The 27857-nt window shown below is 41.9% G+C and overlaps 2 protein-coding genes across 14 annotated transcripts in view; both read left to right on the forward strand.

Moving 5' to 3' along the window:
- The first annotated feature begins 359 nt into the window (after nt 1-359).
- On the forward strand, nt 360-24373 carry LOC106583332 (ADP-ribosylation factor GTPase-activating protein 1). 10 transcript variants are annotated; one of them, XM_014167399.2, is made up of 14 exons: nt 360-647; nt 960-1030; nt 2764-2873; nt 3140-3311; nt 3476-3576; nt 14159-14245; nt 14698-14809; nt 16755-16811; nt 16903-16935; nt 18308-18337; nt 19186-19242; nt 19662-19721; nt 20123-20190; nt 20292-24373. In XM_014167399.2, exons 2-14 carry the CDS (start codon nt 971-973, stop codon nt 20668-20670), a joined length of 1326 nt encoding a protein of 441 aa, XP_014022874.1. In that variant the 5' UTR covers nt 360-647; nt 960-970; the 3' UTR covers nt 20671-24373. The 10 variants fall into 10 exon arrangements, with proteins under 10 accessions (XP_014022874.1, XP_045561399.1, XP_014022877.1 ...); XM_045705443.1 differs by lacking the exon at nt 19662-19721; XM_014167402.2 differs by lacking the exon at nt 19662-19721 and having other exon boundaries at nt 20129-20190.
- A 151-nt stretch (nt 24374-24524) lies between these two features.
- Nucleotides 24525-27857, forward strand: part of LOC106583331 (engulfment and cell motility protein 2) — a 32389-nt gene continuing 29056 nt past the window's right edge. For all 4 annotated transcript variants that reach the window (XM_014167394.2, XM_014167396.2, XM_014167395.2 and 1 more), the window contains exons 1-2: nt 24525-24645; nt 26056-26126. The gene's annotated coding sequence lies outside the window, so the exon portion shown is untranslated. The remainder of the gene's footprint in view (nt 24646-26055; nt 26127-27857) is intronic.

Consider the following 27857-nt stretch of genomic DNA (forward strand, 5'->3'; position numbering starts at 1 on the left):
ACCACAGCATGTTGTAAATGTTTGCTGCCAGTCAAAAGATACCCTGTGTGTTAAAAAGGTGGATTTTGTTGCGTTCATTGCCACAGTTATAAACTGTACAGCACAAGTCTCAAAGAAGTCTAAGAAACTGGACATTATTGTGGCTGCGACAGAAGACTGCGCTTGAAGACCCTTCCTCTTGAACCTGTGTAGGCATCAGATCTGTTTTATTTTTTTAAAGAAAAATGTTGTTTTATTTATTTTTTGGTAGTTTGGTAGTTCTTTTTTTTGGCGTATTTTGTTCCATTTTGGGGAATCCTGTTTCCATCCCACAAAGTAGGTGGCGGGATGCACATTAAATTCTGCGATCGCCAATATACGATTGAAGAAGCAGAAGAAGAAGAAGAAGAAGAAGAAGAAGAAGAAGAAGAAGAAGAAAAGTGACGCTTTTCCCATAATGCATTGCAATGCCAACGTAGGCACATTTGCCATTGCCTAGCTAGTTTTCAACATGGACACAGGTGTTTGACTTCAGCTAGCATTCGTTGCTCTTCTCAATGGATTTAATTTGAGCTGACACATATTTTCCATACATTTTAACTCCACATCTTTAGTAAAAAGTTATATCGAACTAAGCAAGCCGGACGCTTTCTACATTACCCGGCCTGGTAAGAGACTAGCAGTAGCTAACATCAGCCGGTTGGCTACCGGCGTTATCTAGACGGCTAGCTAGCTCCAGATACACAATATATCATGCATAGACTATTTAATGCCATTCAGCTTGGTAGTTGCTGTCAGTTCGTATTTTCATTGTTTTCGAATAGTGTTGATTATTTAGCTAGATCGCTATCTATGTCTTTCAAAGTCTGTCCAAGGCTGCCTAAATTAGCCGCTAGCTAGTGGTGCATTGATGGCTCGTTGATAAGAGGTAAATGGGACGTGATTTCTTTGTAAGATTGCTAATGATTACTCTCTTTCAGTGTCAGTCAAAATGGCAAGCCCAAGGACTAGAAGAGTTTTGAAGGAAGTGAGAACTCAGGAGGAAAACAACGTGAGTAACTACTGTTGGATAGCGAACGACATTCGCTTGCTGTTTGAGCAGTATAGCCAAAGATACAGTGCCTTCAGAAAGTATTCAGACCCCTTGACTTTTTCCACATTTTGATATGTTAAAGCCTTATTCTAAAATTGATTGAATAAATAAAACATCCTCAAATCTACACACAATACCACATGGTGACAAAGTGGAAAGAGGTTTTTAAAATGTTTTGCTAATTTGTAAAAGAAACTGAGAAAAAAAAACGTTATTTACATTAGTATTCAGACCCATTGCTATGAGACTCGAAATTGAGTTCAGGTGCATCCTGTTTCCATTGATCATCCTTGATGTTACTACAACTTGATTGGAGTCCACCTGTGGTAAATTCAATTGATTAGAAATGCACACGCCTGTCTATAGAAGGTCCCACAGTTGGCAGTGCATGTCAGAGCAAAAACCAAGACATGAGGTCAAAGGAATTGACTGTAGAGTGTCGAGACAGGATTGTTGTCGAGGCGCAGATCTGGGGAACAGTACCAGTAGCATTGAATGTCCCCAAGAACACAGTGGTCTCCATCATTCCTAAATGGAAGAAGTTTGAAATCACCAAGTGTCTTCCTAGAGCTGGCCGCCTGGACAAACTGAGCAATTGGGGGAGAAGGGCCTTGGTCAGGGAGGTGACCAAGAACCCAATGGTCACTTTGAATAAGCTCAAGAGTTCCTCTGTGGAGATGGGAGAACCTTCCAGAAGGACAACCATCTCTGCAGCACTCCACCAATCAGGTCTTTATGGTAGTGACAGAAGCCTCTCCTCAGTATAAGCCAAATGACAGCCCGCTTGGAATTTGCCAAAAGGCACCTAAAGGACTCTAACTATGAGAAACAAGATTCGCTGGTCTGATGAAACCAAGATTGAACTATTTGGTCTGAATGCCAAGCGTCATGTCTGGAGGAAACCTGGCACCATCCCTACGGTGAAGCATGTTGGTGGCAGCATCATGCTGTGGGAATGTTTTTCAGCGGCAGGGACTGGGAGACTATAGCTCTGCAGTGATACTCCCCATCCAGCTTGAGAGGATCTGCAGAGAAGAATGGGAGAAACTCCCCAAATACAGGTGTGCCAAGCATGTAGCGTCATACCCAAGAAGAATCGAGGCTGTAATCGCAGGAAAAGGTGCTTCAAAAAAGTACTGATTTAAATGGTCTGAATACTTATGTGAATTTTTTTAAATAAAATTGCAAAGATTTATAAAACCAGTTTTTGCTTCGTCATTATGGGGTATATTGTGTGTAGATTGATAGAAAAAAAAAATAACAATTGAATCAATTTTAGAATAAGGCTGTAACGTAACAAAATGTGGAAAAAGTCAAGGGGTCTAAACACTTAGTGGATGCGCTGTGAATGAAGGTAGGACATTACTGAGTGACTGGCGACGCAATTTGAATTGAAATTATTTTGCATTTAGTGAGTGTATTAAACATTAAGAACCCCCAGTCAACTGTTTCGACTGGGAAGCATGCGTCACGACTCACACTTTAGTCACGACTTGATTGCTTGATTGCCCAGGGCAGGGCCTAGGGTGAACTAGCTAAGGTTTTATATGGACACTGGAGTTAAAACAGTAGCGAGGGCTGAACAATCTCTGCTGATATATTCAATGTGATAACTGTCCAGTGTCCACATTCACTTTTTCAATGTCAACAATGACATCAAATGGTTAGACATTTCCCCTTCCTTTTCTCAGCTTTGCTTTGAGTGTGGGGGCTTCAACCCTCAGTGGGTTAGTGTTACCTATGGGATCTGGATTTGTCTGGAGTGTTCTGGCAAACACAGAGGCTTGGGAGTGCACCTTAGGTGAGTAACTTCAAAGTTCCAAAATGACCATTTTGCTGATTGTGTTGGGATTTATGCTTGCCAGCAGAGACATGTGCATGAATGTCAAAATCCTCTCTTATCCTAGATAAATTGTTTATTGCTTTTAGCCATGTTCTTCTAAGATAATGATTAGCAGTTGTGTGCTTTGTTAAACCACCATGGCCAGCAGCCATCCACATTTCTTCTTTCCTGACTGTTAGTGTGTTTGGAAGTATTGAACCCCTGATGTGATCTCTATACTGTAGCTTTGTGCGCTCTGTTACCATGGACAAGTGGAAGGACATTGAGCTGGAGAAGATGAAGGCGGGAGGGAACGGAAAGTTCCGTATGTTTCTGGAACTCCAAAATGATTATGATGCCACTTGGACCATGCAGGACAAATATAACAGCAGAGCTGCTGCACTTTTCAGAGACAAGGTGAGGAAGCTTCACTCTCATGAGTCATAATTTAATGATCATGCTCAGCACAGTTGCCGGGGACACTCCAAATGTCCGTTTATGGATTTCCAATGCTAATATCAGACAGGACATATTGAATGGTCTCACTCACTGAATTCCATTCCTCTGTATTCTATTGACAGGTTGCAACCATTGCAGAAGGGAAGGAGTGGTCTATTGAAACTTCCTCTGCCAAGGACTGGACTCCACCTCAGCCCAAGACAGGACTTTCATCGTCTCATCGGTAAGTAGGGCTGGGCGATTTAATTCATGTTTTTGTGCGATATTCCAAATGCCTGTAACGGAAGAATCAATGTTTTTTGTATTTCATTTTTATGAATGTTTGTCTACTTGTTCTCATGCTGTCTTTTTGGTTTTGTCCTGGTTTTGTCGCTCCTTCTGTGCTGTGTGCACTTTCCCATTTACGCCAGAGATCTGAATATAATGACAAAATGTTCATGTCTCCGCCCTAACAATGGGAGTCGTTGTCCCAAAGGCGGGAAGGTCCAGAATAAGCCCATAGAAATGCATTAAACATATTTTTGGTGAGTGAAACCTCCAGGGTCCGTATGGTCATGAAAATCCTGGAAAAGTCATAGAATTTAAAAATGTTTTCCAGGCTTGGAAAAGTTTAGAAAAATGATCAGATCTGTAATGTTTAGGAAAAGTCCTGGAAATTCATTTCTGTTAATGGAATTTATTTAAGCACCGTTTTTAGATATTTGATCAATCAAATAAAAATCAACACATCAGCCAGGATCAGAATGTGTGTCTGTTTGCGTGCATCACCTGCATGTGTGCAAGACGAGTAGGCTGTTGCTTAAAGGCGTCCGCATGCTTCCCAGCCGGAACAATTTGGAAGGGTTTGTGCATATACACTGAACATAAACGCTACAATTTCAAAGATTCTACTGAGTTACAGTTCATATAAGGAAATCGGACAATTGAAATAAATTAATTAGGCCCTAATCTAGGAATTTCACATGATTGGGAATACAGATATGCATCTGGTCACAGATACCTAAAAAAGTAGTGGCGTGGATCAGAACCAGTCAATATCTAGTGTGACCATTTGCCTTGTGGAGCACGACACCTCCTTCACATAGTTGATCATGCTGTTGATTGTGGAATGTTGTCTGTCTCCTGTTAAATAGTTGTGTGAAGTTGCTGGATTTTGGCAGGAACTGAAACACGCTGTCGTACATGTCGATCCAGAGCATCCCAAACATACTCAATGGGTGACATGTCTGGTGAGTATGCAGGCCATCGAAGAACTGGGACATTTTCAACTTCCAGGAATTGTGTATAGATCCTTGCGACATGGGGCCATGCATTATCATGCTGAAACATATCTGTTGGACCCCAGGAAGATTAGCTAACGTTACGACGTTAGCTAATGTAGATCCTAATTAAAAATGAACAAACATGCGGTGGATGAAGGGCATGACAATGGCCCTCAGGATCTCGTCACGGTATCTCTGCATTCAAATTGCCATCAATAAAATGCATTTGTGTTCGTTGTCTGTAGCTTATACCTGCCCATACATAACCCCACCGCAAACATGGGGCACTGTGTTCACAACGTTGACCTCAGCAAACCGCTCTCCCACACGATGCCATACAAACTATCTACCCGGTACAATTGAAACCGGGATTCAACCGTGAAGAACACACTTCTCCAGTGTGCCAGTGGCCATGGAAGGTGAGCATTTGCCCACTGAAGTTGGTTATGACGCCGACCTGGGTCAAGGCCCTGGTGACGATGACAAGCACGTAGATGAGCTTCCCTTAGACCGTTTCTTACAGTTTGTGCAGAAATTCTTCAGTTGTGCAAACTCCGTGTCATCAGATGTCCGGGTGGCTTGTCTTAGACCATCCCGCAGGGGAAGAAGCCTGATGTGGAGGTCCTGGTGTGGCGTGTTTACACGTGGTCTGCAGTTGTGAGGCTGGTTGGATGTACTGCCAAATTCTCTAAAATGACGGAGGCGGCTTATGGTATAGAAATTAACATTACATTCTTTGGCAACAGCTCTGGTGGACTTTCCTGCAGTCAGCATGCCAATTGTGTGCTCCCTCAACTTGAGACATCTGTGGCATTGTGTTGACAACTGCACCTTTTTGTTGTTGCCTATTGTCCCCAGCACAAGGGTCACCTGTGTAATGATCATGCTGTTCAATCAGCTTCTTGATATGCCACACCTGCCAGGTGGATGGATTATCTTGGCAAAGGAGAAATGCTCACTAACAGGGATGTAAACAAATTTGTGCACAATTTGAGATACGCTTTTTGTGCGTATGGAATATTTCTAGGATCTTATTTCAGCTCATGAAACATGGGACCAACACATGTTGCATGTATATACACTACTCAAAAAAATAAAGGGAACACTTAAACAACACAATGTAACTCCAAGTCAATCACACTTCTGTGAAATCAAACTGTCCACTTAGGAAGCAACACTGATTGACAACAAATTTCACATGCTGTTGTGCAAATGGAATAGACAACAGGTGGAAATTATAGGCAATTAGCAAGACACCCCCAATAAAGGAGTGGTTCTGCAGGTGGGGACCACAGACCAGTTCTCAGTTCCTATGCTTCCTGGCTGATGTTTTGGTCACTTTTGAATGCTGGCGGTGCTTTCACTCTAGTGGTAGCATGAGACTGAGTCTACAACCCACGCAAGTGGCTCAGGTAGTGCAGCTCATCCAGGATGGCACATCAATGCGAGCTGTGGCAAGAAGGTTTGCTGTGTCTGTCAGCGTAGTGTCCAGAGCATGGAGGCGCTACCAGGAGACGGGACAGTACATCAGGAGATGTGGAGGAGGCCGTAGGAGGTCAACAACCCAGCAGCAGGACCTCTACCTCCGCCTTTGTGCAAGGAGGAGCAGGAGAAGCACTGCCAGAGCACTGCAAAAGGACCTCCAGCAGGCCACAAATGTGCATGTGTCTGCTCAAACGGTCAGAAACAGACTCCATGAGGGCGGTATGAGGGCCCGACATCCACAGGTGGGGGTTGTGCTTACAGCCCAACACCGTGCAGGATGTTTGGCATTTGCCAGAGAACACCAAGATTGGCAAATTCGCCACTGGCGCCCTGTGCTCTTAACAGATGAAATCAGGTTCACACTGAGCACATGTGACAGAGTCTGGAGACGCTGTGGAGAACGTTCTGCTGCCTGCAACATCCTCCAGCATGACCAGTTTGGCGGTGGGTCAGTCATGGTGTGGGGTGGCATTTCCTTGGGGGGCCGCACAGCCCTCCATGTGCTCGCCAGAGGTAGCCTGACTGCCATTAGGTACCGAGATGAGATCCTCAGACCCCTTGTGAGACCATATACTGGTGCGGTTGGCCCTGGGTTCCTCCTAATGCAAGACAATGCTAGACCTCATGTGGCTGGAGTGTGTCAGCAGTTCTTGCAAGAGGAAGGCATTGATGCTATGGACGGGCCCGCCGGTTCCCCAGACCTGAATCCAATTGAGCACATCTGGGACATCGTCTCGCTCCATCCACCAACGCCATGTTGTACCACAGACTGTCCAGGACTTGACGGATGCTTTAGTCCAGGTCTGGGAGGAGATCCCTCAGGAGACCATCCGCCACCTCATCAGGAGCATGCCCAGGCGTTGTAGGGAGGTCATACAGGCATGTGGAGGCCACACACACTACTGAGCCTCATTTTGACTTGTTTTAAGGACATTACATCAAAGTTGGATCAGCCTGTAGTGTGGTTTTCCACTTTAATTTTGAGTGTGACTCCAAATCCAGACCTCCATGGGTTGATAAATTGGATTTCCATTGATTATTTGTGTGATTTTTGTTGTCAGCACATTCAACTATGTAAAGAAAAAAGTATTTAAGATTATTTCTTTCATTCAGATCTTGGATGTGTTTAAGTGTTCCCTTTATTTTTTTGAGCAGTATATTTTTCTCAGTATTTTATGACGTTTTGGACTTCGGTAAGGGTTTTTTCAGTTGTTCAGACACAATGTTTTGAGGCAAGTCTGTCGGTAGCCGACGTCTACGACCCTTCATCGATGATTGGTCAACAGTAATGATTCTTTGTCATTCATTGAGAGCTCGTTTTCATGAAAAAAAGTTATTGTGAAATACTGCACCAATCATGTTAGTTGTAACGTTGAGCGGCTAAGGTCTTTTTGGTAAAAACATCAATGTAATTACATTTCTTGTGTTATCTTGGATTAATTGTGACTTTTGCAGTGTATATTGGCTACGGTGTCTCAAATGGACGAACGGTAGTCTTTTTTTAAGGGAGTATGTGAGCGCACTCATTCGGTACGCCTAGCCGAGTTTGGCTAAGGGCCAGCCGAACTGAAGCATGCTGATGCCTTAAGGAGAGAGACATTCCAGTGCAGCAGTAGGTAGGCTTATAAAATATGATGAACAGACTAATAACTACTGTAGGTAGCCAATTCAAAACATACTTTTATATATTAAAGTATATGTGGACACGCCTTCAAATTAGTGGATTTGGCTATTTCAGCCACACCCGTTGCTGACAGGTGTATAAAATCGAGCACACAGCCAGGCAATCTCTATAGACAAACATTGTCAGTAGACGGGCCCGTACTGAAGAGATCAGTGGCACTGTTATAGGATGCCACTTTTTCAACAAGTCAGTTCATCAAATTTCTGCCCTGCTAGAGCTGTCCCGGTCAACTGTAAGTGCTGTTATTGAAGTGGAAATGTCTAGGAGCAACAACGGCTCAGCTGCGAAGTGGTAGGCCACACAAGCTCACAGAATGGGACCGCCGAGTGCTGAAGCACGCAGCGTGTAAAACATCTGTCCTTGGTTGCATCACTCACTACAGAATTCCGAACTGCCTCTTGAAGCAACGTCAGGACAAGAACTGTTCGTCGGGAGCTTCATGAAATGGGTTTCCATGGCTGAGCAGCCACGCACAAGCCTAAGATCACCATGTGCAATGCCAAGCGTTGGCTGGAGTGGAAAACAGCCCCAGACCATTATTCCTCCACCAAACTTTATAGTTGGCACTATACATTGGACAGGTACCGTTCTCCTTCAGTGGGTATTGCGTATACTTAGTACTTAATCCCTATTGATGCTTATCAAAGTAGTGTTGAGGTTGTAGTACAATCGAGAAATCATGCGCAGAGTACCCTACACAATCGCAAAGCACGTGAAATGCATGCAGATGCGCGCCGCACACAGCCTCGATGCAGCAGAATATCATCTGCAGGCTCTAGATAACATGTAAACAGCCTAACCAGCTCTGCTAAGTTGAGTAAAATGGTCAGTCAGTGGTGTAAAAATACTTTAAAGTACTACTTAAGTAGCCTTTGGGGATGTTTTTACTATTTATATTTTTGGCTACTCTTACGTCACTACATTCATAAAGAAAATAATGTACTTTCTACTGCATACATTTTCCCTGACACCCACAAGTACTCATTACATTTTGACAGGAAAATGGTCCAATTCACACTTGTCAAGAACATCCCAGTAAATATCTTTACTTTTACTCAAGTATGACAGTTGGGTACTTTTTCCACCACTGGTCAGAGTGAGGTGTTCTCTCATTTATGTCTGGAAGTAGCTAACTAGCCAACTTTAGCCAGTTTGCTTTGGGTGCTTGGTTGGGACAAGCATGCATTTGTATTTATTGGGGATCCCAAAGGCAGCAGCTACTCTTCCTGGGGTCCAAACACATTAAGGGACTTACGCGAGTTTCAGAGAGTCAGAATATGAATGTCATCTGTTAAAGTTATTGACTTCATGAACGTTGTTTCTTAAGCAACGTATGTGAATATGGGCTATTTTTTAGGACTTTTCTGGGTTGCTGGATTGTTTTTAATGCTTTACTGGGAAGTAGCTTATCAGAAGTAGACTTGCTCATGTTATTTATATTTGAGCTGATGGTGAGCTGCACACAGTGGACTTCCTACTAGGGCACACTGCCTCAGTGCTAACAGTGTAACTCTGGTTCATAGGCACATGATTACTACATACAAAAGCTGTAGGATCAACAGCGGTGTTCGGGGGACATAAATTAAGTTACTTACATTGTCTTCCAATGACCCTGGGATAATGTTGCATCAAATGTACAACTCATTGTCACAATGGTAGGGATTAACTGAGCTGGTCTTGGGTCATTTTAAGTCATTTTCTCAACGCAGCCTTAATGTGTGGACAGAGTCCGGGAGCCAAGATTATATGGATGAACTCCATTCCTATAGAGTATATTCTGTTTCCAGAAGGTGTCAAAGTTATCTATAAAAGTGTTCCAACAGAGCTACAGTAATCTTTTAGCCAGATGTAATACCAGTAGCCTGCTGAATCTTTCACACCCGCGGCCCAACAATGGTATTGGACTTGAAATGATTGGCTGCTTTTAAGAATCGTTCAGTTCTTTAAAATACATTTTCAAAAGTTCCAAGCTAGCCCTCCTAATGTCGTTTGACCCCACATGGACTACGACAGCGTCAGCTCCCGGCATCTAAAGTAAAACGATTGGAAGTGGCCTTGTAATGTCCTGCCGATGATGACCGCTGGTGAAACAGCCGAGAAGGTCTGGCCGTTCTTTCACCTCGAGTGGTTTAGAGGACCCCTTGAGGACCGAAGGGCGGTGTGGCTCAGAGAGGGAGACCGAACAGAGGATGAAGGCGCAGGTACCTCCGGATCCGATCTCTAATCGGAAGCCCCTAAGGAAGAAGGCACTGGAACCTCTGGATCCAGGGTGGCAAAGCCGTTTCTGGTCTGTGTCCGGTTCAGGCTTAACATCTCCAAGGAGGCCCCCGTTGCCAGAGGACACTTACTTCCACGGCAAGTGAAATAGCTCCATGGCTGGTTGGTTGGGTCGAGAACAGGAACATCCCCAAAGTCATCTAGGAGCATCCCACTAGCTCATGTCTCCAAGGAAGGGGGAGACCGGGAAGGGATCCCTACAGGGTACTGGCCAGTCGGCTGTGGAGAGCCGACACGGTGACACTTTCACCAGAAAGGCATCTGGCTACTGGGGTAAAAAAAAGTAGGCGGTCGTTGATTTTCCCCAGTAGCTTGTGTAGGTTCGTTACTTGTTTGCTAAGAGTAGCCACTTCGCCCCTTTTGGCCTCTGCAAGCTACATTGAAAGTCCGGGCGGTCCACATTGTCCCGGAATAAAGCAAAGTAAACACAGCTCCTGCAGCGTTAAACGTTCAATAGCGGCTTCCATTTGAGACTGCCGAGCAAGCTGGGTTTCCGTGTCTCTCTCTACATGGAATCTGGCAGGGTCCCAGGACGGTAGCTTTCACAGCAACTGAGTCCAAGAGTTAGATTCTGCTAATGCTTTCCTTTGTTCATGCTTCCCACTTTGTCAGAGTTCTGCGTGTCATGTCTTGTCTGTGGCGTTGGCAGGCAAGCTGCAGATGGACAAGGTGGCAATTCCCCATTTATCAGTCAAATTGACGGCCAACTAGCTGAAAAAGTGAGGGTTTATCTAGTGTTCTGTCGTTAAATTTTAGCTCATCTTGCTCTGGCTAGCATTAGTTGTTGATCTTGTTGATGTACATAACTGATGGATAGAGAGCCTACCTTTTTTCATAGTGGTTTGATCAATAGGACTGTAAAGTTTCCAAATGTAAGAGGACTCCCATGGTGTTTACTTATTTGCAGAAATCCATTCTGGTGGCTTTTGGCGACTGCGTTGTAGAGGTCGACCGATTTATGATTTTTCAACGCCGATACCGATTATTGGAGGACCAAAAAAAGCCGATGCCGATTTTTATTTTTTTATTTTTTTGTAATAATGACAATTACAACAATACTGAATGAACACTTATTTTAACTTAATACATCAATAAAATCAATTTAGCCTCAAATAAATAATGAAACATGTTCAATTTGGTTTAAATAATGCAAAACAAAGTGTTGGAGAAGAAAGTAAAAGTGCAATATGTGCCATGTAAGAAAGCTAATGTTTAAGTGCCTTGCTCAGAACATGGGAACATATGAAAGCTAGTGGTTCCTTTTAACATGAGTCTTCAATATTCCCAGGTAAGAAGTTTTAGGTTGTAGTTATTATAGGAATTATAGGACTATTTCTCTCTATACGATTTGTATTTCATATACCTTTGACTATTGGATGTTCTTAAGCACTTTAGTATTTCCAGTGTAACAGTATAGCTTCCGTTCCTCTCCTCGCTCCCACCTGGGCTCAAACCAGGAACACATCGACAACAGCCACCCTCAAAGCAGCGTTACCCACGTAGAGGAAGGGAAACAACTACTCCAAGTCTCAGAGCGAGTGACGTTTGAAACGCTATTAGCATGCACCCGGCTAACTAGCTAGCCATTTCACATCGGTTACACCAGCCTAATCTTGGGAGTTGATAGGCTTGAAGGGGTCGAACGTTCCAACAGGAATCTGTTCCAAAAAACGTAAAGTAAAAGGTTGCCAACCAACAACGCATACAAAGTAGCAACGCATACAAACCTAGCTAACTAGCTGCCGAATAGCCATCAACTCACCACGTAGCTTATTCTTAATGTTTGTCCATAGGCAAACGGACATGTGAGGACAGACATTTTTCGGAATAAACGTGATGAGTGAAAAACGCAATGAAATAGACCACGCCCTACCCGGTATCTTATTCTGCCGCTATACAACTTTGTTTGCGTTGTTTTTTGGAAACCTTGTTATTTACAAAGTTTTTGGAATAGATTCCTGTTGGAACGTTCCACAAATTATACCCACCCAGGTTGAAGTCATAAACAGCGCAATGCTTGAAGCACATTGAATGGCTGTTTGAATGAATGCTTACGAGCATGCTGCTGCCTACCACCGCTCAGTCAGACTGCTCTGTGAAATCAGACTTAATTATAATATAATAAACACACAAATACGAGCCTTAGGTCATTAATATGGTCGAATCCGGAAACTATCATCTCGAGAACAAAACGTTTTTTCTTTCAGTGAAATACGGAACCATTCCGTATTTTATCTAACGGGTGGCTATGTCTAAATATTCCTGTTAGGCATTGATGTTTATGGTTAGGTACATTGGTGCAACGACAGTACTTTTTTCGCAAATGCACTTGTTAAATCAACACCCGTTTGTTGAAGTAGTCTGTGATTCAATGAAAATTAACAGGCACCGCATCGATCATATGCAACGCAGGACACGTTAGATAAACTAGTAATATCATCAACCATGTGTAGTTAACTAGTGATTATGTTAGTTTTTTATAAGTCTAATACTAGCTAGCAACTTACCTTTGCTTCTTGCTGCCCTCGCGTAACAGGTAGTCAGCCTGTTAATCCTTGTGGAGTGCAATGTAAGGCAGGTGGTTAGAGCGTTGGACTGGTAACCGAAGGTTGCAAAAACGAATCCCCCCTGAACAAGGCAGTTAACCCCCGTTTCTAGGCCGTCATTGTAAATAAGAATGTGTTCTTAATCTGACTTGCCTAGTTAAATAAAGGTGTAAAAAAAAAAAAAATCGGCAAACCGGTGGCCAAAAATACCGATTCCCGATTGTTACGAAAACTTGAAATCGGCCCTAATTAATCGGCCATTCCGATTAACCGGTCGACCTCTAATCTAAAGTCACGCTGTTGCAACTGACTGTAAACACAGTCCAGTTCAAAGTGAATGATGGCAGACCCCATGTGGCAAATGGCTTATTTGCATATAGGCCTACTGTAGCTCTGATTGGCTAATGCACACCAGTCTGTGTAGACTCCGGTCCTGGACAAGACAGATGTTTTTATTTACTCCAGTGTCTATTAATTGTCCAAATGCACGGCCGCTTTCTCACTATATTACTATAGAAATTTTACAAATGCCTTAATATACGTAATTCCCAAACATTCTACCAATTTATGAATGTGAAAATTAAATCTAAGCAGTTGCTTGTCAGAATGTTTAAGTGATTTTTCCTGGCGACGTATATCAACAGATTTGAATAAGATTTCATGTTGCTAAAAGGTTTGGTTTGGTCCAACAGAATGGGTCATATACACCAATACACATTGAGACATTATTTTACTGTAATAGAGAATATATACTTTCTAAGGATAGTCTTTTTTTAAATGTCAACTACTCAAATTGCATGCAAATAAGATGCTACTAAAACAGGAGTATCAATGAACATTCTGAAAAATGTATGCGCAGTTTGTCAAGTGCGGTATAAATGTGGAATAAGCATAAGTTATAAGGAATCGGAAACTCTAAAGTAGGCCACTTATTTCAACATGTGAACAAAGTGGACAGGCTAGCATGCTGTTCAAACCGTTGATGGACAGAAGTGTGTTCATAACTGTTCTGTGTTAGCAAGCAAATAGATCCAAGTTGACTACACTTGAAATGTAAAGAATAGCTGCGACTCATGAGCACGCCAGTTTGCCCTTGAGAGATTGTTTGAGACCTGTGTTAATTTTCTATAGTTACTGCTACAAGAAGGTCATTATTTTGACATTTTCATAGACTTGAATGCCAGATCAGTGATTATTGCAAGAAAAGCAGGTTAAACAATTTTTATAAAATAATACAATTATTAGTGGGGCTTATTTAGCCTAATTTCACGTGACTTGAATTCATGAGATTTTTGCTGGTTGTTTGAAATGCAGTGTATTTGACCTTTTTTTAATTGTACAACAAAGCTTATTTAGCTAACATTTAAAAAATAATCTATATATTGTGATTTGGCCATAAGTTATATTTTTAGGTCATATCGCCCAGCCCTATCAGTAAAGGTGAAAATAGTGTTATTTAGCTGAAGTATTCGACTACTTGAATGTTTCCAAAGTACTAATGTCCAATGTTATCAAGTCTCATAATATTCTGTCATCTGTTTTCCAATGTAGCTCAGGGGGCCCAGGGCAGAACTCGGGCAAACCTTCAGACAAGGCCTTTGAGGACTGGTTGAGTGACGATGTGAACTCTTATCAGAGGTGAGACCATCGTATCAATGACTCACTCCTCCCTGAGGCAGCTGTATAGCTTTTCTCTTATAGTACACATAAAGCACATGGTCTAAATTTGAAGTAAGATGCCACAGAGAACATTTTTGTTTTGTTTAAAGATCACTTTAATCTGCTTTTCTTATGTAATGTATTCTTAACCCTAATTATAAAACTTAACAACTTCAAGGACTTTATCTGTGAATGCTCACCCAAAATGTAGCACAGGGTCTTAAAACAAAAGATGCCACAGAATACAACGTTTTTAACATTTTGCTTAAAGCTCAATTTCATCCATTTTGTTTTCTTTCCTGCTGGGGCCACCCATATGTGTCTGCATGATTGTAAGTCGCTTTCCATAAAAGCATTGGCTAAATGGCATTATGTTTTTGGTCACCCTATGAGGACTTGTCATTTACGCAAATGTACAATTTCCCCTGTAGCGGTGGCAGTTATAGTGGGAATCAGGAGAACCGCTATGTTGGCTTTGGGAATACGCCGACTCCAGAGAAGGAGGATGATGTCCTGAACAACGCGCTATCTTCCATTTATTCGGTACGGCAGTAATACGGCACAGCATTTGGGAATCTGCATAGCTCTGTAGTAGACGGGTCTCTTTGTGTGTGTGTGTGTGTACAGTTGAAGTCGAAGTTTACATAGGTTGGAGTTGAAAAACGAGTTTTAATGACCACTCCACAAATTTCTTGTTAACAAACTATAGTTTTGGCAAGTCGGTTAGGACATCTACTTTGCATGTCATTTTCCCAACAATTGTTTAGTCAGATACTTCACTTATAATTCACTGTATCACAATTCCAGTGGGTCAGAAGTTTACATGCATCAAGTTCACTGCCTTTAAACAGCTTGGAAAATTCCAGAAAATGATGTCATGGCTTCAGAAGCTTCTGATATGTAAATTAGCCTAATTTGAGTCAATTGGTGGTGTACCTGTGGATGTATTTCAAGGCCTACCTTCAAGCTCAGTGCCTCTTTGCTTGACCTCATGGGAAAATCAAAAGAAATTAGCCAAGACTTCAGAAAAAAATTGTAGACCTCCACAAGTCTGGTTCATCCTTGGGAGCAGTTTCCAAACGCCTTAAGGTACCACGTTCATCTGTACAAACAATAGTACGCAAGTATAAACACCACGGACCACGCAGCCGTCATAATGCTTAGGAAGGAGACGCTTTCTGTCTCCTAGAAATGAGTGTACTTTGGTGCAAAAAGTGCAACTCAATCCCAGAACAATAGCAAAGGACCTTGTGAAGATGCTGAAGGAAACGGGTACAAAAGTATCTATATCCACAGTAAAACAAGTCCTATATCGACAACCTGAATGGTCACTCAGCAAGGAAGAAGGCACTGCTCCAAAACTACCATTAAAAAAAGCCAGACTACGGTTTGCAACTGCACATGGGGACAAAGATTGTACTTTTTGGAGAAATTTCCTCTGGTCTGAAGAAACAAAAATAGAACTGTTTGGCCATAATGACCATCGTTATGTTTGGAGGAAAAAGGGGGATGCTTGCATGATGAACACCAGCCGAACCATGAAGCACGGGGGTGACCGCATCATGTTGTGGGGGTTCTTTGCTGCAGGAGGGACTGGTGCACTTCACTAAATAGATGGCATCATGAGGAAGGAAAATGATGTGGATATATTGAAGCAACTTCTCAAGACATCAGTCAGGAAGTTAAAGCTTGGTCGCAAATGGGTCTTCCAAATGGTCAGTGACCCCAAACATACTTCCAAAGTTGTGGCAAAATGGCTTAAGGACCACAAGTCAAGGTATTGGAGTGGCCATCACAAAGTCCTGACCTCAGTCCTATAGAAAATGTGTGGGCAGAACTGAAAAAGAATGTGTGAGCAAGGAGGCCTACAAACCTGACTGTTACACCAGCTCTGTCAGGAGGAATGGGCCAAAATTCACCCAACTGATTGTGGGAAGCTCATGCAAGGCTACCCGACTCGTTTGACCCAAGTTAAACAATGTAAAGGCAATGCTACCAAATACTAATTGAGTGTATGTAAACTTCTGACCCACTGAGAATGTGATGAAAGAAATAAAAGCTAAAATAAATAATTCTCTTATTCTGACATTTCACAATCTTAAAATAAAGTGGTGATCCTAACTGACCTAAGACAGGGAATTTTTACTAGGATTAAATGTCAGGAATTGTGAAACTGAGTTTAAATGTATTTGGCTAAGGTGTATGTAAACTTCCGACTTCAACTGTGTGTGGCGCTTTTAAGACAACTGGGAACTCTGTCCCCCCAAATGTGAAATCATGGTGTCTCTGATCTTCAGGTCAGAAAGTCAGAGCTCTAAGAAGATGCCCTGAGTTGGATGAGTGTTCAAAAAGGTTTTTCCCAGTTGGAGCTCCCCCCCAGTTGTCTTGAACGCACTGAAGTCTTAGAGTTCTGAGTTCTCAGTTTTGAACGCTGTAATAGTACCATTTGGGAGTTATGATGACTCGTATGACATGTTTTGTTCTATAGGGCTGGAGCAATTTCACCATCGGAGCTAGCAAAATTGCCGCAGTTGCCAAGGATAATGTAAGTATCTTTAAGTAAAGCTATTATCCTGTCACACAACTTCATTTTACTGTTTTATTAATTGCGTTATCCCATCTTTTCACTGAAACAGACCGCAAAACTTGCAACTTCAGCAACCCTGAAGGTATGAATTCCTTTTGTTAAACCGTTATTAGTAACTGATGAGTTTTGTCTTTAGTTACTACCGGGGTTTTTTCTGCATAGTGTTTTTTTGGGGCCCAGTATTTAATTTTTTTACGCAATTTTCAATTAGCCTCATGGTAAAATTGCAGGAAATTAGCTTTACACCAGCAAAACTTTCTCTCTGGCCAAGAGGACCTCAAGTTTTCAGTTGGCAAACATATCCATTGCCCCTGCCACGCCTACCACCTAAGCCATTTTTATCCCGAAAAAAAACCCCTGACTACGAAAATAACGTTATGAATGTTTTTACTGGCATAATTTTGCAACTTACTGTACATGTGCTCTAAAAACTTGTGTATTTAGATGAGACTATTTACATGGATGTGTAGGTACAAACAATTTTTTTCACCCCAATTTTTATGGTATCCAATTGTCCTGTCGCTGCAATTCCTGTACGGACTCGGGGGGAGGCCAAGGTTGAGAGCCGTGCGTCCTCCAAAACAACCCAGCCAAGTCGTACTGCTTCTTGACACAATGCCCACTTAACCCGGAAGCCAGCCGCACCAATGTGTCGGAGGAAACACCGTACACCTGGTGACTGTCAGCGTTCACTGTACCCGGCCCGCCACAGGAGTCGCTAGTGTGCGATTGGACAAGAACATCGCTGCCAGCCAAACCCTCTTCTAACCCGGATGACACTGGGCCAATTGTGCGGCGTCCCTTGGATCTCCCGGTTGTGGTCGGCTGCCACAGAGCCTGGACTCAAACCAGGATCTCTAGTGGCACAGCTAGCACTGCGATGCATTCCATTAGACCACTACTACACTCGGGAGCTCAAACAAACTATTTTAACCTTACAAGTCTAAGATGCCATTTAACGATGTTGATAAAGACGTGATTGTATGAATCCCCTTTTGTTGAATAAGGAAACCATTCATATGCTCATTCTCTCTCATGGCTCAAGTAATAACTAACATGATGCTCTGCTAAAGAGAGAGAGTTCTAGCCCCCCGCTCTAAGGAAGTACCAAGCTATGGTAATTGATTTGAGTGATAAGACATTTTCATTGATCATAATTCAACCAAAGCGATATATTGGTTGAGGCTCAAGTCTCCTAATTCCATGTGATGTACCCACAGAAAAATAATTATATTCTAGAACTTAATTATTTCTATGGATGCCCTCTGTAGCAGAAACGGCAATGCAAATGTTTAGCCTTTAGAGCTCATGGAACACAGATTTTTTACCCCCCACACGTTTCCCTTGTATTTTTTATCATAAATTAACTGGACAGAAATAACTGACCTTAATCTGTGAATTTACTGTGTTGGAACTGTTTGACGCTTCTTTAACCTCGCTTTCTCGGAACATAGTTAAGGGGCTATAAGCCGCCCCCAGAGCCGGTAAAACCAATAACAAATGCATGCTCTTTGTCCGTATGATACCTTCATATCTCATTTACTTATTGTTTTTATGAATGCATTCATTCCCACCCACCCAGAGCTTGTTGGCTGGTCATCAGTGTCCTGTCTGATATTCTATGTAAACATTTCTAAACCCACTCCTGTGAAATGGTGGATACAGACAGGTAGCTCAACCTGTACTGTTACTGTAAGCTTTTGCTTGGCTGCAGACTAACATTGTCCGGTCTCTTATTTATTTATTTTTATAAAGTTGATGGATAATCTTAATGTCAAAGGTTGTAGTGTTAAATGTATTTATTTATATGAAGTTCTTGGTCACTTTAACTTTGGTGGCTCATAAGACCAAATGGTTTAGAACCTGTTCCAGGAGTGTCAACATTCCTGTCATTTACAAAGACAGACATGATGGTATCATTATAAACAAAACACATTTTATTTGTCACGTGCCGAATACATGGGGTGTAGACTACCGTGAAATGCTTCTGAAAGCAGAATAAAGTACACAAGAACTAAGCTATACACAAGGAGTACCAGATTAATGTGCAGGGGTACGAGGTAGATATGTACATGAAGGTAGGGTAAAGTGACCATTACTTTCGTACTCACCAACCATAGGGTTATCCATCCATGCATGACAGTTCCATTGCTCAGTACCCTTTGAGGGTCAGCTGTCTGTCCGCTGTGCCGACTGCTCGTTTAACGTCCTACTGCTCGTTTAACGTTCCCCTGCCTGCCTCAGCTGCCTACTACTCAAACAGTGTCTTGTGTTGGCGTGAATGTAGAATTGTTCGTTTGATTCACACATTTTCTCCCTCACTCCCAACTAGGCCACAGAGTTAGGACAGACATTAAATGAGAATGTTATCAAACCTACCCACGAAAAGGTAACATTGTGTTTGAAGTTAATGTTAATTTGGTGGTGGGTCCCTATAGGCTAATATGCTTAGTTGAACCAGCTTTAAATTTGAATGTGCATTGTGTCCTTCGGAATGTCTGCTGTGGTGACTGACTAGATACTGTGCATGTGTAATTGCTTGATGTAGAAACATTCCACATAGCTGCTTAAAATTGGTGTTGATTGAGACTGAAATCACCTGCTCTCTCCTTATAAGTAGGCTAATCACCACATTATTAGTGTCCTCTCAGTAAAATATCGAAGCCTAACCACTGCTCACAGTAAAATATGTACCGCTCTCAATAAGAAATACTGCCTGAGCTAGCTTCGGTGGGTGATGTCTTTATTTACACGCCCACCTCTTGATGCTGTGAGTTCTTTCCATTAACGGTGATTTGGCTTGTCCAGGTAAAAGATGGCAAGTTGCTAGATGAAATGTCCGTCAGCATTGCTGGGCTGGCATCCAAGGTAGGAGAAGGCAGACCTCTGCCACACTGCAAACCGAAAACCAGTCTCCTGAGCAAGGGTCATGGGAAGCTAGGCATTCATTAGAAATGTTCCCAAGTTTAGAATGACTAAATATTCAGGTGCTGTCACCCCCATTATGTATCCTGAAAAGGAGACTGGTTTGGGTGTGTTGATGTATATTTTGAAGATAATACAATTTGATCTCCCATTTCTCTTGCTGCCATTGTTATTCTGGTGGTGAGTATGTAGATTTGAACTGTACTTGTATTATATTAAGTTGCTCAGGTAAAGGACAATGTGATGAATACAGAGGTCAATGATTTGATTTCATTAGTTCACTTTTTATTAAAATTTCATGTCTAGTGATGTTTTTTGGAATTTGACGTGTGTCCTCTTCTCAGGTCCAGGGCGCTGGTGCAAAAGGCTGGAAAGACATGAGCGACTTTTTTGCTGGAAAGCCAGAGGACGGGTAACGTCAAGTATTCACATGGACTTTGGCTTGGAGATGTGACATACCATATATGTTCTTAGTTAGGTGGGTGGCTTTATTTGATTAACCCTCTCCCACAGGTCAGAAGGAGAGAGCTACCAGAACATGGATGCCACTGAGGGTTACCAGGGCAACTCCTCAGGCCCAGAACCAGGCCAGGCCCCTGCGCAGGACTTCTGGGAGACCTTTGGGAGTACCAGCTCCTCCAAGCCCAAGAAGTCTCCAAGTAGCGACAGTTGGACCAACGTTGACAACTCTGCCACAGAGAAGAAGAGCTCTGACAGCTGGGACAACTGGGGCTCGGAGGCAGCAACCAACAACAAACACAGCACTGGAGACAGCTGGGAGGCCTGGGACAACAACTGGGACAACAGCGGCAGAGAGACCAAAGGCAAGAAGAGCCCCGCTGCTGCCCCTGACAAACCTGCTGAGGAAACCTGGGACAATGCAGACTGGTAGAGGCCTCTCACTTCCTCTCCTCACCTGCACTATTTCTCCCTTTTTCTCTATCCCCCTTGCCTTTTTTTCCTTCACCGCCGCCTTTCCTTCCTATTCTGGCACTTTTACAGTTGCACAGTCCTGTCTCTAACCTGGGCTGCGCTCAATGCCAGTTCTGTGTTATGTTATTCCTCAATAAGAATCAATTGAAAGTAAATTGAGCTCCATGCATATGGAGTATACCTGAATATTCACAAAGTTTAAAGCAGTCTGGTGTTTTATTTTGCTGGATGTGTGTAAATAAAGTTACCTTTAATTGCAGGAGTTCAAAAATCTAAGTGAGAGCAGGGGCATAATCAAATGTAATATTTAAAGTTGCTTCCCCATTAGAAGGCAAGGTGCAATCTTGGTTTTATGACTATAGCAGGGCTATTCAACTATATTCTTACAAGGGCCAGATGTAAAGAAATAAAGGTTAATTGCAGGGGGGCTGGATATTTCCCACGTGATTATTCTAAGGAGACACCAATAAAGAAATTTGTCAAATTTAAATATTGCCAAAAGTAATTAGAGAAGTGGAGGGTGCCCAACTAACGTGAGTCGAGGTGCAACCACTTTTTATTTTTTATAATTAACAAAGAAAAGGTGCAATGCTTGCTCACTGTTTATTTATTTAAACCACTATTAAAAGCTTCTTAAAAGTAATTAGGCCATTAGAAAATCATCAAACTAAGCATCTCCAAAAAAATATGTATAAAAAAAAGATAATGCCAAGGTTTCTTTGAATTCATTTCCCTCAGTCATTAGGTGCATGTTTTTGTCAATCTTTTCTAACGAGTCCCTGTGAGCGTCAGCAAGGGACACAGAAGACATGTACGTGTTCGTAGCTTTCAGGAATGGGGTCATAATATTTTGTAGCTTAAACCGTTCAAACACTAGTGACAAATTCATATGAACAAAAAATGATCAACATGCCACATAGGTCCTAAAAATGCCCCAAACTAGACTTTAGACAACCACCATACTGCTTGTCATTTTGGCAGATCTTTTATTAATGTTCAGAATTAATCAAAGGGCCAGTCTAAATTAATAAATGGGCCGGATCTGGCCCGTGGGCCGCCAGTTTGAATAGCCCTGCTCTATATTCAGGCGTTCAAGTCATCCTAACTAAAGATGGCAGCAGTCACCTACTGAACCAGAGTGTCTAGAGTGAGAGGAGCTCACTGGTTGGCCCATGAGAAACAGGGATTTCCACTTTGTTTCCACATGATGCATAATGAAGTTGACAAGGACTTCATTATGGACTCTAGTGTGTTTGTCATGTAAAGCCAGCATCCCTGGATTGCACCCAAACAGTGCTGTCGGTGTTGACTAAAACTTAGACAAAACGTTCTGTTGTGTCAATTTATGACTGAAACTAACCTTGGTAGGATGTAGTTGCTGGATTCATATGATGCAAGTACATTGTTTGAACAATATTTTTTTATCTTATACATTCTCAGCCTGCTTTTCATTGAAACCCTAAGAGAAGACTGAGTTAGTACAACTTGGTTATTTTGATGATGAACAGGTGATGTACATTTTGGTATATAGGCCATCATTGTAAATAAGAATTTGTTCTTAACTAACTTGCCTAGTTAAGTAAAAGTTAAATAAAGAAAAATGTATACAACCCTGTCTAAAAAAGAGGTTGATAGTATAAAAGTACTATTCCACCACTCAATCGGTGGTTGTTGATCGTATTAATCTCATCTGCTAACTGTAATATGAATGATCATGTGTTCATTTCATGTACAGTATGTGTGTTAATCTGTAACATGATTGTGTGTGTTGAACTGGGCACATTTTGTTTTTGGGGTGACTTATGCTTCATTGCATGTATGTAGTAATACTGCCAAACCTGTGGGACCACCACAGCAACCTTCTGTGACCTCCGTGAACTTCATTGAACCTTAGTGGGATCTAGTCTGTTGTATCTGTCCTCTTAACACTAAAAATCAACACTTTTTTTAGTGTGCTGAGCTTTTCAGTCTCGGCGGTAAGTGTTGCATCCGAATTTGTTGATCTCCAAGTACGCACATTTATGAACTCAAATGTTGAATCAAACGACGGGCAAAGGACAGATCTCAGGCCATTAATGTAATAATCTTTAAAGGAAAGTTTGATCTAAAATTTGGATTTGTGCAGTGAATTTCTGACAAACATTCACTTCTCAAGGAGTGATGTTGAATACTGCTGATTTGAAAGCAAGCTATTTGCTGGAATTCTAAAATGAGCCACATGTTTTACATGAAGTGCAGAATAATGTGGTTCCAGAGATTCACTCCAAAATCAGCCATGCAGGCTTGGCTAGGCCTAATCATGGCCTTGTTCGAATTATGCGCGTTTTGAGTGACTTTACCAAGGTCACTTTTAACAGATTCATTTAAGTTGTTTGCAGTCTCCCATTGTAAGGAGGTGGAACCCTCAATTTCACCCCTGTATGTGAGAGTGAGGCGTTGCTTAGATAATTATTCTACTCCTGAGAAAGATGACGAGGCTACTATTTCTTAGTTGCACCAGATTGTTGGCATTTCCTTCCCCTGGCTGTTTTTTTTGGTGGAACCACAGTTTATGGGCTGATACGGCGTGGCATGCATTGTCTTGTGTGAAAGAAAAGTGCTTCTGCTAAAAGGGCAAAGACCATCTGTTAAGAGTTGCATGTTTTCTAAAAAAAAAATCATGACTGGAGATGTAAACTAGGATAACTGTGCAATGTTTGTGTAGTAGTGCATCTTCTGTAATAGTGCTCCATCTCCCCTGCCCTCTATTTTAATGTTACCAGCCTTAAAGAGCTGACCTCAGTCTATTGATAAACCATTGTCAGTTTGGTTTGAAGAGTGTGTGTGTTCTCCCTTATTAGCTGGACAGCATGTATGATAAAATATTAAAGTAAAACGAGGTGCTGTTTAGTTTGCCTCCATATTTCTTATGCTTTGTTGATTTATATATATTTGTTTCTTGTACTGTAAGTTTTATGAAGACTTAACATTTTCAGTTAAGACTAATCAGTCTAGTGGAACCAGCCTGAAGGTGAACATAGTGATCATGCTGGTTCCACCTGGGAAAATCGCATCTTCTTACAGTCCCAAAATGTTTACTTTTTTTATTAATGAATTCCAGTGCTTTAAAGGATGTTAAATGTTAGATCCTGTTTATAGATCTACACAATCTCACCGATCATTTGGTATGTGTGAAATATAGGCCTAAAATAACTTCTCACAAAAGTACAATATGTGCTCTTTGTCTATTCGTGTTATGACTGTCACATTGGAGATTGCAACCCACAATATTTTGTAGATATCATTGTTCAGTCAATAAATTGCTATTTTTCGATATTGTAAATTAAATGGTTAATGCATCCTAATGTAACTACGGTTTGAAAAAACAAATAGTTGAGGATTATTTTTAAAAACATAATTGGTATTTCTAAGTGCATTGGGCGTTGGCGAGTTTTCTTTGAGTTCCACTAACTTATCTATACAAGCGTTCCATAATTGTGATCGATTGAAGATAATTTCCTCCAGTGCCCTTAACTCTAATGTAAACCATAAGATTACGGTAGGCTTGACCCTTATAGTACTGTACTCTATAAATACTCTATAAATATATAACAGTTCCGGTTGTGGGTGTATTTCTGTGCACCACCTGTTGTCTCTATGCTAAATAAAAACGTATACATGTATGTGTTTGACTTATTTTTTTTCTCATGGTGGATATCTTTTTAGACTGTGTCATGAGGTCAATTTAATCACATTACGAGTTGTATTAAATGTTTACATGTATTGCGCTGCACATGCACTGATTTTAAAAATCGAAGTGTTTAAAAGACGAGTCTTGTGCAGCGCCATGGACACAGACCTTGTCCCGCCTATGAGGCGTGGTGATGTATCGTCTTACCACAGATGCTCCATTGGTGAAAGTATCAAACAGCGGCGCTCAGGTCCAAGCCATGGGGTAAGTAAATACCGTTACAACGAACGATTTACTATCAGTAAATAAACAATAAGGATAAATTATCATTTGGTGGTTAAATTGTAACTTTCGCGCGCCTGAAAACCAATAAGCCCATCGGCAATAGCCTGCTGAAAGATGTTTGCGAAGGAACAAATCGCTCGCTGATGGAATATCGCGTGAAGGCTTTTTTTCCCTTCAGTGTAGTGATTCCCTCTTGAGACGAATACGTTCTGTAAATGTAATACATGTTCCATGTAATTCAATTGTTGGGGATTCCAGTTTGTAAATATGAATGTCCTTAAATTCAACGTTTTCAATTTACTACTGGTTACAATTTAATTCAGGCTCGCGGAGTTTCGCCCCAAATTAGTAACGAATTACATGGTTTGCGCGATGCGGCTCATTTGCAGCCCACTGCCTTCGTAGCTAGCTAATTACGAATGGTCACTGTATGTGATATCATGGTTTATAAAATGGGTACTAATATCTATTTCACAATTGTCCATGCTGGCCATGGTTTCTAAAAATATAGCGTTGACAGCAGGAATGCCTTTTAAAGCCAGCTCATTCCAATTAAGCAAGTTACAGTCAATGTTGTCACTATGCATCCTGGCTGCAGCTCAGTCTGTCTTGAGTAACAATGTTGCTGCTACAGTGGTGGTGGAGAGCAATAAATAACATTGTTACAAATGTATCAAGCTGCGTTGTGACATCTGAGAGGGAGACTCTGTCCCCATCATTCTACAGAAGGTTCAGTATCTGTCCTGCGAGCTGGAGACATTTTGTGACACAGTAGCCTATTAGATCAGGTACCTACCTACCTGTCATAATAGAATGTCAAGAGCCAGGATCATGCATGTGATTGTGTCCTGAAAACAAAGGATGAAAGACGTTACTGTACTATTGTCACTCAGGCATTGCAGTGGTAGGTAGGCGGGCTATGGGGTCTTTAGGATCAGTTATTTGGAGTCTCGCATACCTTTCCCAGATTAGGTAGGTCAGTGGTTGCTCGAGTAGCTGAGCTCCGAAGCAGTAGTACTGTCCCTTATTTTCAACCAGGATGCCGTTGGAAATTCTTATTTTAGCTTGCAGTTTTTCCATTCCCACATCAATATGAAATGCAAGACAATCCCTCCCTGTCTATAAAATAATTAATAAAATAACCTCAAACTATCAGTTGAAAGCGTTCTCTGAGATTGGTTTCAATCTGATATGTAACTGAAGCAGTTTTAGATTAAAAGTCTGTATGAAAGCAGGTTGTCAGTATTTGATTGGTTATTAACATCAAGAAAAGACTGAAGGCAACTTCTCAAAGAAGAAATGTACAGGAGTGCTCAACAAACCTCAGAGGGTGAATATTTGACTGTACTACAGTTCCTCTGACGGTTATTTGCCCGTCTGACTTTGCAGGGGAGCTGATGCCATGTTCTGAACTGTGAGACTGCGAGAGCGAGTGAGGTGCCCACTCAACGCTCCAACAGGTGAGGTCCGGTCGCCATATCTCATTAAGATAAGACCCAGGATCAGAGGAGAAGAGAAACAATGTACCCATTTAATGGTTTTAAGTGATTAGCAACACAGAGTTGAGATTTGCCTTTTAGCATTAAAAAAGAGCCCAGGCTGAGACTGCTCTTCAATTGTGTGGGGGAAAGTTGTTCTAGGAAGGAACAGCAGTGGGGGTTTTTGTTGTGAATTCATGTTGAACAAGATGGCTGCTGAGCCTGAGACTGCATAGTCTTTGTTATAGGGAGAGGGAAAATCCTGCTAAATTAAGAATGGCTCTCTCTCAGGCTTACTGGGCATCTGTTTTCAATTCTCTCCGTAATTGCCCAGGCATATAGGTCCTGACTTGTACTGACTGTCTGATTTTCCCCCCCCCAACCTAGACACACACACACTGTCTCTTTCAACCTCTTAGCCCTGTCCTTCATGGACTCTGGTTTCTTAGTGGGGCTTAGTGGGTTTTCCCACAATTGTGGTCGGTAGCACTTGGCCCTCTGTCAACTAATGGAATTCACAGTTGATATTCAGACGGTGTCCTCACTATGCTGGACTTGTGTTTCATGCCATTATTGTTCACCAGTAGAATATTGACTCGGCTCCTAATTCTTTCCCTCATTTCAAATTCAATTATCATCTAGCGGTCTGACTTTTGCTACATTTGATTCAAGAATTTGAAAGACCCTCATTTAACAATTTTTGTAGAGCTATTCCATGAACTGACAAAATGAACACCGTTCTTGCCAGTTCATGGTATCAAAAATCTGTTCACAAAGTGGAGCTGACAGCAACTGTAGCACTTGTACAGGTCTCCACTGGTGCTGCTGTTCAAACTGTCATCATGAAGGTTCCTCTGTGGAGGCTGCAGTCAGTGGCTTGGGACTGGGAATGGACATCTGTGTCCCAAATGACACCTTATTCCCTATATAGTGCACTACTATTGACCTGAACCCTATAGGCCCTGGTTATAAGTAGTGCACTACATAGGGAATAGGGTGTGATTTCAGACTGGGAATGGACTTCTCTCATTTATACCCCCAGACAATGGCAGCATTGTGGCCCAGTTGATATATCATGGCAGGAGTTCCTGTGTAGCAAGGTTAAAGGTAGACTCAGCGATATTACATAGATGCAGAAAGTAAACAGCATAGTGGGTTGATTTCCGCAGAAACTAAAACCGTTAAAGTGCGAGGCTCAACTTTTCCACTGTTTTGGTGCCCATGCACATGCGCAGGTACTGTGTGTGACTGTGTGAGAGCGAAGTCTTGCATCTCGCTCATCTCAAAATCTGCACTGCTGCTTGTGGCAACGTCCTTTCGCTGAGTCTACCTTTAATTTATCCATTACATGTAGACCCGGGACGATACCAGTATCACCATACTCGTTAGTATCGTGTCAAGGAAACAAAACACAAGGCGGATTTAACTTTTTTAGGAAAACATCCGTAATGTTGGAAACAAACATCATTATGTTGTCATCCAGAGTCACATGTATTATCCAAGCTATAGCACACAATATTTGACATAGGCCTACAGCTGATTTGTAAAGGACCAAAGAGTTTGGTCTGCATGCTGTTTTCATTTTTGCCATTGAAAAACCTATTGTGATACTGGTATCATCCTGGCCCTAATTACGTGTCTGTTTTCATGTTGTTGTTGATGTTTGTATCAAATGCACTGACAGCATGGAAACAAAAAGATGTTAGTTGAAAT

Source organism: Salmo salar, chromosome ssa22, assembly GCF_905237065.1.
Source record: "Salmo salar chromosome ssa22, Ssal_v3.1, whole genome shotgun sequence".
NCBI classification, from domain to species: domain Eukaryota; kingdom Metazoa; phylum Chordata; class Actinopteri; order Salmoniformes; family Salmonidae; genus Salmo; species Salmo salar.

What these genes read in the sequence shown, in the direction of transcription:
- LOC106583332 (XM_014167399.2), top strand. Translation starts at nt 971, where the DNA reads ATGGCAAGCCCAAGGACTAGAAGAGTTTTGAAGGAAGTGAGAACTCAG. An exon ending in CGCTATCTTCCATTTATTCG is followed by an intron (nt 14,810 to 16,754) that starts GTACGGCAGTAA and finishes TTTGTTCTATAG; the next exon opens with GGCTGGAGCAATTTCACCAT. An exon ending in ATAAGCCGCCCCCAGAGCCG is followed by an intron (nt 18,338 to 19,185) that starts GTAAAACCAATA and finishes ACTCCCAACTAG; the next exon opens with GCCACAGAGTTAGGACAGAC.